The sequence below is a fragment of the Benincasa hispida genome, chromosome 9 (genome assembly GCF_027475165.1).
Source record: "Benincasa hispida cultivar pf3 chromosome 9, pf3_genome.v1.1, whole genome shotgun sequence".
Taxonomy (NCBI): Eukaryota; Viridiplantae; Streptophyta; class Magnoliopsida; order Cucurbitales; family Cucurbitaceae; genus Benincasa; species Benincasa hispida.
This window is the reverse complement of record NC_143486.1, coordinates 69,199,373-69,210,918: the sequence shown is the minus strand read 5'-3', so window position 1 is coordinate 69,210,918 and position 11,546 is coordinate 69,199,373. Positions and strand designations below refer to the sequence as shown.

The following is an 11,546-nucleotide window of genomic DNA, read 5'->3' as shown; positions in this document are numbered from 1 at the left end:
TTATTTTTAGCTCCTTTGTACTCATTAGTCATTGCATATGCATATTATGTCACCAAAAGTTGAAAATAAAAATACAAATAAAAGGGTTAATTCCAAAGCTGACGCGACACCCAAACACTCATCACTTTGGTGGAAGGAACCACAAATTAAGAAACACAGAGAACTAAAATTAAATACGTCATTTACACTTATTATTATTTTAAATATTAATATGGATTGCACTCATCTTTATACATTTTATATGTGATAAATTAATTTTAATTTTTTTAAAAATTTTATTTACGTTTTTTTAACATAAATTTGATTGAAATGAGCATGGTATTACTCTTCATTTTAATTACTATGTTGTTTAGCATTTGAAATGTATATCATTATGTGCTATGATTTTTTTTCTACTGATTTTCTTTTTTAATGGAAATGGAGGATCGAACCATTGTATTTAAATAGTTAAAAATCATTTTTAGTCTCTAAACTTTCATAAAAATAATGATTTAGTTAATGAACTTTGATTTGTAATGATTTGGTCCATATATTTTTAATTTTGTAACAATTTAGTCCCTGAACTTTACTGTGTAACAATTTAGTTTTTGTCATTTAGAATTTGTAACAATTTAGTTTTTGTTGTAAAAATTAGTGTTAAAATTTAATGAAATTATTTGGATAGATAAATCGATAAACTAATAAGAGAATTGATATTTTTTTATAAAATACAAAGTTTACATCATAAAATAATAAAAATTGACATTTAATCTTAATGATTTTTTTTTACGTGAGGGATTAACTTGTTATAAATTTAAAAGTATAAAGACCAAATTGTTACATGTCAAAGTTTAAAATACTTAATTGTTACAAAATTGAAAGTACAGGAACTAAATCATTACAAACTAAAGTTTATGTACTAAATTGTTACTTTCATAAAAATTTAGAGACCAAAAGTAAAATTTAACCTATTTAAAATGATAATTGGTGCCTTTATCCACTCACATGCGTTCATATTAATGAATTTTCGTTAATTATGTGTTTATAACTTTTTTATAATATGTAAGTTGGAGAATCGAACCTCTAAATTGATAGTATAAATTATAGTAAGCAACTATGCTTATTTTATAACTTAATTTCATAGTTAAAAAAATAATAAATTTATTTAATTTCAAACTCACTCTTTAGTTTAAATTATATTTTAAAAAACATACCGTATAAAAAATGAATCAAAATATTTATAAATATAATTTTAGCATAGAAAATGACTTGATAATTTAGTTTAAAAGATGTATATTAACTTTTTGAACCTATTTAGGTTCATTGTATTCTTTTTACTTTTAAATCATCCATTCCGAAATTTTAATATTTATTTATTTTAGTTTATGTACTTTACAAAGTTTATTTAAGTTCTCAATTTTCATTTTCATTTTTATCTTACTCATTTCTTTATGAAGTTTAAAATTACACTTCAATTACTGAACTGTATTAAAATGTAAAAGCAAATTTATACTATAAGATTTCAAAATTTTATAAAATTTTGTAATTAAAGATCAAAATAGCCCCATTTTGAAAATAAAGAGAAAAAAAAAATAGATGTTTAAATATACATGACTAAAACGAATCAAAATAAAAAATAAATGAAGTAAAATATAAATATTTTAAAAGTATATTGATAAAAAAAATAAATGAAAGGTATATAAATTAAAATAGTATTCTAAAATAAATTTTAAATGATTTAAAATAACGTCTATTTTTAAAGTAGAACGATTAAGAATATAATTTATAAAGATTCGAACTTAGAAGAGAAACAATGCATGTCAACTATTATTGAAGTTTATTTGAAAAATATGATATTTATTAATAAAAAACACAAAAATACATTTAATGGAACACTATTTGGCAATTAATAACACCAAAAATAAGGAAAAGGAAAAGGAAAACAGAGTCTGGTTTTGGGTTTGTGGTTTTTTCTTTTCTTTTATTATTATTATTATTTTAAATTAAATTAAAATTGATTTATTTATTTGGTGGGAGAATATTACAATGAAACCCCACTTTGTGAACAAATACAATGCACTTGGGTTTTTATTCGGTGTATGTGCATGTACCGTAACTTTCTTGAACCCACCATAAAGCCTTTTTCTAGAGTAGACCGCTTCAAGCCTTCCATTTTTCCTCTCTCTTCTTCCATTTTTTCCCTATCTGATAGGGTTTCAACGATCTTCTTTGCCCGTTTTTCTCTCATGCATTCACAATCTCAGGCTGAATTCATCTTGATCGTGTTCATCATCTTCGTTTCCTCTCTTCTTTTTGCTCTCTTTCGAGGGTTTTTGGGTGCAAATCCGTGCAGATTCCACCTCCCGGGGTTTTTTGAGCTATACTCATGTCGAAGCTCTTTGCCTATTCCGGTAAGTTAATGGGTTTCTTCTGAATTTATATTTGGTTTCCCTGTTGTGTCATGGAGCTTGTGAATTGGACTGTGGAGGTTCTTTAGATTGTGAGAGGCAGATTGGATATGGTTTAGATTTTGAGTTTTAAGTGCCTTGTTTTGTATGGTTGTAGTAAATTTTTTTTGGGATGAAATTATGGATCGTAGGGAAAAATTTGGAATTATTGATTTAGTTATGCGGTTTCTCGATTCGCCAAGTGGCGGATCATGTCTTGGTATGAATTACGAGGGAGTATGGATGTGGGTTTCTTATCTTAGGATTGGATTTTGGTGTTGATTGGCCGTTTTATTGTCTTGAACAGTCCAAGCTAGATGTAACTTTCGGAATCGATCGGTTTATGTATCTTTTTTGAAAATAGAAATCAAAATTTGAAGATAGGTTTAGTTAAGTGATATGTATGTGTAGTTGATTTATCATCCCAATTCAACTTAGGGTTGATTTTATGTTTTAAATATTACCTTTAGATTTGAGTTTAGAAAAAAATAGCATATCAATAATAAATTTTGAAGGATCAAATCATGGATTTGCAGAGATTTCTTCCTGCCTTTCTCTCTTGATAAATTTTGAATAATTTAATCTGGAAGTTGAGCGGTATTTTTGATCTGAGGATTTTAATTGTGAAGTTGAACGATGTATCTAAGCTCTAGTTCTTGTTGTTGAAATTTCAGGTAGTGAAGATTTTTGCCCTGGAGGGTCAATATATCCAAATCCCAAGGACTCAAGTTTATTCTTGTCCCTTCCTTACCACGTCGATGTCTATTTTCCTCCTCGCAAGAAGTCTCGCATCATCGCTCCATTTGTGTTTGGTGGAGGAGTTGAATCAAAGGCAAATGTTTCCATCGAGATTCTTCCAGATGAGTGCTTGTTTGAGATTTTCAGACGATTGTCTGGTGGCAAAGAAAGGAGTGCCTGCGCAAGCGTTTCTAAGCGATGGCTTATGCTTTTGAGCAATATATCTTCCCACGAGTTGAAGTCCAAGGATGAGGTGACCTTGAAGGAGGTTGAGGACATTGAAATTGAGAGTGATGGATATCTGTCTAGGAGTTTGGAAGGGAAGAAGGCAACAGATCTCAGACTTGCTGCCATTTCGGTTGGAACTGCAAGTCGAGGGGGTTTAGGCAAGCTCGTGATCCGTGGAACTAATCATGTCAGCAAGGTTACAGACCTCGGACTCAAGACAATTGCTCGTGGGTGTCAATCTCTAAGGGCTCTTTCTTTGTGGAATCTGTCTTCAATTGGAGATGAAGGTCTTTGTGAGATTGCCAAGGCATCTCACCATTTGGAGAAGCTTGATCTCTGTCGATGTCCTGCTGTATCTGACAAGGCTGTGGTTGAGATAGCTAGGAGCTGCCCAAAGTTGACTGATATTACAATAGAATCTTGTGCGAAAATTGGAAATGGAAGTCTGCGAGCTATTGGGCAGTTCTGCCCCAAGCTGAAGTCTATTGTGATTAAAGATTGCCCGCTTGTTGGAGATCAAGGAATTGCAAGCTTATTGTCTTTGAACACTTGTGCTTTGAATAAGGTGAAGCTTCAGGCGTTGAAGGTTTCCGATGTGTCCCTTGCTGTTATTGGGCACTATGGCAAGGCTGTTACTGACCTTGTCCTCACCGATCTTAAGAATGTTAGTGAGAAAGGGTTCTGGGTCATGGGAAATGGTCATGGACTACAAAAGTTGAAGTCATTCACAGTTTCCTCCTGCAATGGAGTGACAGACATGGGGCTTGAATCTGTTGGAAAGGGTAGTCCAAATTTAAAGCATTTCTGTCTAAGGAAGTGTTCATTTTTATCTGATAATGGCTTAGTCTCTTTTGCAAAAGCTGCAAGGTCTCTTGAGTGCTTGCAATTGGAGGAGTGTCACAGGATTACTCAGTTTGGATTCTTTGGTGTCCTTTTAAACTGCAGTACAAGCTTGAAGGCTCTTTCTCTCATAAGCTGCTTGGGAATTAAGGACATGAACTCAGAATTGGCTATGCCGGCCTCTAGTGGATCCTTGCGGTCGTTGACCATCCGCAACTGCCATGGTTTTGGCAATAGAAACCTTGCTTTACTGGGCAAGCTGTGCCCCCAGCTACAAAATGTGGATTTTAGTGGACTTGTTGGAATTGACGATTGTGGGTTGCTAGCTTGGCTCCAAAACTGTCAGTCAGGTTTAATGAAGATCAATGTTAGTGGTTGTGTCAACCTGACCGACAAGGTTGTTTCATCCATGACCGAGCACCATGGTTGGACCCTTAAAATGCTTAATCTCGACGGTTGTAGGAAGATCACAGATGCTAGTTTGACTTCCATCGCAAACAACTGTCCGTCACTCAGTAATCTCGATGTCTCAAAATGCTCAATCACGGATTCAGGAGTTGCAGCTCTAGCTCATGCCAAGCAACTGAGTCTGCAGATCTTTTCGATTTCTGGTTGCTCATTCGTATCAGACAAAAGCTTGGCAGACTTGATAAATTTGGGTGATACTCTTGTGGGTCTGAACATCCAGCATTGTAATGCTATCAGCAGTAGCACTGTTGATCTGCTTGTGGAGCAGCTCTGGAGGTGTGACATTCTTTCATAAATTGATGGCACTCTGAAGCTAGTCGAAGAATTTTGAACCGTAACTTAACCGCGAATGTCCGTAACTCTAGCTAGCTGTTCCGAGTGAGGGCCAGTTCACAAAGTTTTGGGGTATATATATATATATATTTACCAAAGATCATCCCAGTCCATGCAGCATTTTGGTTCTTTTTTTTTTTCAGGGTATATGGCCATCTCCCTCTCATTTTTTGCAGATCTTCAATTCCTTGGCGATCTGTTGCCTAGTAGAGGGATGTGTACCTCTTTCGATGGCCAATTTTCCCCGAGAACGACAGTACCAGAATCTGTGTCGCTGGGTCTCGATGCCTGGATTCACCCTGCCCCTCGAAGATGCCACGTCATAGGTCCATGCTTTTCCCGGTTTGCTGATTTGGTTTTTTTTAAGGAGTCTAAGTTCTAGAAATTGCTCTTGCATGTCATGGTTTTGGCTTGTAGGATTTTCCTCATAAAGGGTATGGTTATATATATAATGTGAGTGTTTTGTAGTGTTCATGGGTCATTGTTGTGGTTGCTTTGGACAGTTCAAAAACTATGGTGCCTTGTGTTTCCATGGGCTTTGGCCATCACAGCTCTTTTGGGTTGTTTTTTTCCTTATTGCCTGCCAAGCCCTAGTGTTTGAGGTACCTCTTTTTTTTTCCCCTCATTGGAGAACTGTACATGCAACCTCCTCATTTTACATGTAATAAAATCTTCACTCTGCCCTGCCCATTTTGTTTTATGTTTTGCATCTTTTTGTGTTAATAATTAAACTTCAAAAACAAAACAAAACAAAACAAATTTGTTTACTTTTGCCCCAAGGATGGAAATAACTGGTATAAGAGTAGAGTTGGTAAGTTTGGAGTTCATATCTGTTTAAATTTTTTTTTTTTAATAATAATAATTATTATTATGATATGAACCAAAAGTGTAGATGGTAAGAAAAGAAGTTATTCGATAAATATAAAAAGTAGAAAAAATAGTTCAGCTGTCGTCGTATAATCTAATAATTATATAGCCTTACAAATATAAATTATATTTAGGTTCATTATTTTCAAAAATTATATTGGTTTTCTCATATTTTCTTTATCAGAAAAATTTTTGAAAATAAATTGAATAAAACTAATATTTTCCTCCAAAATTCAAACTTTATAAACTTAATATAAAAATAGTTTGATAATGGAGATTTAGGTTTTACATTAAATGGAGTTTTAGACAATGGGTTCGTACCTATCTACATTTTCATATTATCAATTAATACTTAAAAAGGCAAACGTAGAGGCGGGACAGCTCCATTTTAGATTAATAATTAATATTTTGATTTTGATTCTGATTTTTTTTTAATTTGTTATTTTCAATAATTGACATATCATCTACCTCCTTTATTGCTAAGTAGCTAACGTTGAAGTTGACCGAATAATTTGGTCCTAATGTTCATTTCACCTAATATTTCTAAAAATTCATACTGTATTTTCCCTACTTCAAATTTTAATCTCTTTAATTATAAAGATTTCTAACATTCATTTTTTCAAATTACTGGGAAACGCTTCTTTATTCATTTATAATTTATTAACATTTTATATTATACTTTTAAATAGATTTTTTTTAATCAAAATCGGTTTTGAATGATTAAAAGATATTTTAGAGTGATTTTGAAAATAGTAATAGTGATTAAAGAAGAATATAAAATTTTATTAATTAAAGAAAATTGTCTATAGTCTTTATATTTTGTGGAGAAGGGGTCGATAGTACGAGTTCTCTTGTTAACAAAAGAAAAAGAATTATAAGAAACTCTTGTTCATGAAGTAAATGAAAAAAAAAAAAAAGTGTATAAACAAACCATATGTGTTAAAATGAAAAATGTTATTTTTTGAAAAAAAACGCCAACAGTTGTTGGAAATGTCAATTTATCAATTGATATATCAATAAAAGACAAATGAATTAGTAGATATTTAATTGAAAAGATATTTCTAATTTTGTAAGACCACAAAAGAGACTTTTGCTATCCCTTTTTCTTTCATTTTTTAAAGTAACCAAATCACAATAAATTAAAAAGAAAAAATAAAAATAAAAAAAATAAAAATAGAAAGTAAAGAAAAAGATGATATATTTGAATATGGAGTTCTTTTTTCTTTAAAAACTTTTTCTAAAACGTATCTTTTTGTACTAAATTTAATCAAAAGAAAGAAAGAAAAAACGTTAAATTACAAATTTAATCTTTTAATTTTCAACTATTATAGATCTTAAGCTTTCAATTTTGTGTCGGTTAAATCTTTTACAAGCTTTATATTTTGTATCTAATAGATTTTTAACATTGACATATTCAACAATATTTTAAAAAATCAAGATCATGTTTGATAATCATTTTGTTTTTTGTTTTGAAATTTTGAAAATTAAGCCTAATTTTTCCCTATCTTTTACGATGATATACATATTTCTTAAGTACAATAGTTAAATTCTTAGTTCCAAAACCAAAAACAAATTTTTAAAAGCTACTTTATTTTAGTTTTCAAAATTTGACTTGGTTTTTTAAACCATTGATAAGGAAAGATAAAAATGGAAGAAATTTGGAGGTAGAAGTAGTGTTTTATAAACTAAATTTTCAAAAATAAAAAATAAAAAACTAAATGGTTACCAAACGAGGTGTGCATATTTATTAAAATAAAATTGAAGTTTGTGTTCTAATAAAATTCTAATTTGTATGGCTAATAAAATCATAAACTTTTTTGAAAGAATATCAAACACGAATAAATACTTATTAGATATAAAATTGAAAGTTCAAAGACAACAAAATGAACAGTTAAATGACTTTTTGAACAATTTTTAAAATTAAACAACATATTAGACACATGTATACAATTTTAGAAGAAATTATAATTGGCTAAATTTCAAATTTGTTCTCTAAAGCTTTAGATTTGTGTCAAATATGCAAAATTAAAAGAATTTTAATAAATCCATAAGCTTTCAATTTTGTAATAGATACGTCTCTAAATTTAGAAAAATATCTAATATGACCCCAAATTTAAAAAACATTAAGTTCAAAAACTTTCAATTTGTATCTAATAAATTCTTGAGTTATTTAATATTTCTTCACTGCTCACATAATTATGAACATAAATTTAACTTTATGCATAATAGAATCATTATTTTATTTTAAAACCCGTTGAAATATTAGATACATAACTCACAGTCAACTGTTTATTTAGACATTTTAAAATCGAGAAACATATTAGATACAAAATTAAAAATATAAAGACCCATTAGATATTGTTTAAACTTAAAAAAAAAACTATTTCTAACACAAACATGAAATTCTCATAAGAGTAATATATTGGATGCATCATGAAATGCACCTATCTCAGTCTCGTTATGTAAGATAAATAAATAAATAACATATTTAAAGAGAGATGAAGGAAGAATTTACCACATGACAAACTATAATTGAACAACATGATGGGATGCACAAAAAATGAGTGTAATGTTGGATGATACACCTAAATATTTTTCTTCCCATAATATCTTCATTTATTTTTACTTTCCATAATTGTACTAGTTAATAATAAGGTTTAAATATTATTTTAGACAATATACTTTTGGTTTTTGATTTATTTTGGTCCTTATACTTTCAAAATGTTTATTTTGGTTCCTATATTTTTTGTTTTGATTCATTTTAGTCATTGTACTTAAAATTTTTCATTTTGGTCTTTGTAATTGAAACTCTGGTTCATTTTTTTCTCTCTACTTATAAAATGTTCATTTTTTCTTTGGACTCTTAACTTTTGGTTTATTTTCGTCCTTGTATTTTTAAAAAATAACTATTATTTATCACTTCATTTTTTTAAGGGATCAAAATAGTCAATATTTGAAAGTTCAATAACCTAAAATGAACAAAAGTTAAAAGTATAAAGACTAACATACCCATTCTAAAAGTACATAAACGAAAATGAACCAAAACTTGAAAATATAAGACCAAGACTAACATTTTGAATATACAATGACTAAAATGAAATAAAGCCAAAATTATAGTAACCAAAGTAGTATTTAAACCTAATAATAATATGCAGTCTAGCAAGTAAATTGATAGTAAAATAATATATCATTTATTGACATGTTAAATTATGAATGAGAATAATGATATATTACTTTAAATTTTCTCGTATTCAAATAAGTTGGACCGGCGACGGGAGTACTAGCAAGTACAACGTAATTTACATTAGTAATTTAAATAAGATCAAAAATTACTTTTGGTCCTTAAACTTTTAGTAAAGTAACAATTTAGTCCCTAAATTTTAGTTAATAATAATTTAGTCTCTACATTTTTAAATTTGTAACAATTTAGTCCCTAAACTTTATTAAGTAACAATTTAGTACTTATGTTTTGAAAATGGTATAATTTAGTCTCTATTATGAAATTAAGTGTTGAATTTTACTATGTAACGATCTAATCTTTATAGTTTATAAAAAAATTGATTTTCATCAATATAACGATCTACATCTAAGAAATTTCATTAAATCTTAAGAATATTTTCATAAAAATGACTAATTTGTTACACATGGTAAAGTATAATATCAAATTATTATTTATTAAAATTCAATGATTAAATTGTTACAAATCTAGAAGTAAGACCAAATTGTTATAAATTTAAAAGTTATAAATATAAGTTAAGTTAACTAAATCAGTATTTTAACGGAAGTTGAGGGAACAAAAGTGGTTTTTTATGCTACGTGTCGTAATATTGTAAGCCCACTCAAGGGATCACACGTGTGAATGCCCGTACTTAATCATCGCCTCGTCTCACCTCTTTTTTTCTCTCAACGAAAAAGTAAGAACCGATCGGAAACGGAGCATTTTACCCAAAACCCAAAATCTTTCTCTCTCTCTGTGTTTTGACGAATCATAGAGATGAAGATTTTCACCTTCCTCCGCCGTCTCCGCCATCTCCGATGATTCGTCGTCAACCGCCGTTATGATTCTACCGAATATGCTTCCGCCAACTTATTCGGCTATGAACTCGAAGTTATGTATTCATCGATCATCGCCGGGATTTGATCTGGTTCCGATTTCTCGGTTTCAGATTATCAGAGTCGCGTCTATGTCCGTCTCGTGCGGCTCACTAACATGTAGAGCCTCTATGTGTACGCCTTTTAATTCTGGAAAATCGTTCTCGTTGCCGATTATGGTGGAGAGGAAAGGAGGAGAGATTGAGGTTAAGGTTTCATCAGAGAAGTCGAAATTCGAGAAGTGTGTGATGAAAAAAGAGATGATGATGGAGGAGAAAGAGGCGTGTGGAGATTTTGAGGTGGAATCCGTGCCGGAGGTTCCGGTCGGCGGTGGAGTTGGAAGCGGAGGTGGCGGTGGTGAAAATTGGTTCGGTGATAGCAATGGAGATTCAGGTCGGGGAAGTGGAAGTATGGATGAGTATTATCAGAAGATGATCGAAGCTTATCCTGGCGATGCTCTAATCTTAAGCAATTACGCGAGGTTTCTGAAAGAGGTAAGGATTAAAGAATCATCTAGACTAAATCTGAATATTTAAGCTTCGTTTAATCTAAGAAAAACGCATAAATATGATCTGTGCAGGTGAAAAAGGATGCAGTGAAAGCTGAAGAATATTGTGAGAGAGCGATCTTGGCGAAGCCAAATGATGGAAATGTTTTATCTCTCTATGGAGATTTGATATGGCAAACTCATAGAGATGAAGATCGTGCTCGTACTTACTTTCATCAAGCTGTTAATTCATCCCCTAATGACTGGTAAATCTCCGTTCTAAACAGTCTGTATTTTCTTTCTCATTCGTGATGCAGAATGATACGATATGATCATGTTCTTCATTTTCTAGGGAATTCAGAATCATGACTGGTAATAAAATTCCATTTCAGACTGTTTTAAGTTCATGATTAGGGTTTCTTTGATTCCTTGGGATGCAATAATCAATGCAGAGTGTTCTGTAGATGAAGTTTTAGAAATCCAATCAACTAAGGAACTAAACTCAATAATTCAAAAGATTAATTCGAAATGATTTGAAATATTGCAGTTATGTTCTGGCTTCATATGCTAAGTTTCTGTGGGATGCTGGAGATGAAGATGAGTCTGAAGAAGAAGAAGTAGAGATTACTTAAAACAAAAGCAAACCCTTCTCAACCAGATTCCAATATGAAAGCAAGAATGTCAAAGTATGAACTCCATGAATTAGATCTAAAGATGACCCTTTATTAGCTGAACCCTAATTGGACATTTTGTAATAATGTCTCCTTTTTGTAACATGTTTCTAAAATTCCAATGTTATTAATAGTTTACTAATTTGGTACTGTGTTTTCATAGGTTCAATTTGGTCGCTTTTAAATTTGGTTTAGTTTGAACTTTCATACTTTTAATAAGTTTACTTCCATTTCAGTAGTTTTCAAAGGAGAATTATTATAATTTCAATTGGTAAAATCTTAATTTAGGAAAGAAAAACATGTTAAAGAATGAAAATTAAGATCCAAAATGAACAATTTAAAAGTATAGTGAGCACGAAGACCACGTATTTTAAGAATTATAAAGAGATTTTAAAG

The 11,546-nt window shown here is 30.6% G+C and overlaps 2 protein-coding genes across 3 annotated transcripts; both read left to right on the top strand.

The window, feature by feature from the left end:
- The first annotated feature begins 2,042 nt into the window (after positions 1 to 2,042).
- On the top strand, positions 2,043 to 5,733 carry EBF1 (EIN3-binding F box protein 1). Its single transcript, XM_039041635.2, has 2 exons — positions 2,043 to 2,390; positions 3,101 to 5,733. Exons 1-2 carry the CDS (start codon positions 2,366 to 2,368, stop codon positions 4,993 to 4,995), a joined length of 1,920 nt encoding a protein of 639 aa, XP_038897563.1. The 5' UTR covers positions 2,043 to 2,365; the 3' UTR covers positions 4,996 to 5,733.
- A 3,907-nt stretch (positions 5,734 to 9,640) lies between these two features.
- On the top strand, positions 9,641 to 11,292 carry LOC120084935 (uncharacterized). Of its 2 annotated transcripts, none has more exons than XM_039040747.2 (3): positions 9,641 to 10,486; positions 10,573 to 10,745; positions 11,027 to 11,292. In XM_039040747.2, the coding sequence occupies exons 1-3, from the start codon at positions 9,959 to 9,961 to the stop codon at positions 11,109 to 11,111; spliced, it is 786 nt and encodes a 261-aa protein (XP_038896675.2). In that variant the 5' UTR covers positions 9,641 to 9,958; the 3' UTR covers positions 11,112 to 11,292. The 2 variants fall into 2 exon arrangements, with proteins under 2 accessions (XP_038896675.2, XP_090174050.1); XM_090317924.1 differs by having other exon boundaries at positions 9,760 to 10,486; positions 10,573 to 10,746; positions 11,062 to 11,292.
- The last annotated feature ends 254 nt before the right edge of the window (positions 11,293 to 11,546 follow it).

Coding starts and splice junctions, on each gene's coding strand:
- EBF1 (XM_039041635.2), top strand. CDS start 2,366: ATGTCGAAGCTCTTTGCCTATTCCG. Junction 2,391..3,100: donor GAAGCTCTTTGCCTATTCCG/GTAAGTTAATGG, acceptor TTGAAATTTCAG/GTAGTGAAGATTTTTGCCCT.
- LOC120084935 (XM_039040747.2), top strand. CDS start 9,959: ATGATTCTACCGAATATGCTTCCGCCAACTTATTCGGCTATGAACTCG. Junction 10,487..10,572: donor ACGCGAGGTTTCTGAAAGAG/GTAAGGATTAAA, acceptor TGATCTGTGCAG/GTGAAAAAGGATGCAGTGAA. Junction 10,746..11,026: donor AATTCATCCCCTAATGACTG/GTAAATCTCCGT, acceptor GAAATATTGCAG/TTATGTTCTGGCTTCATATG.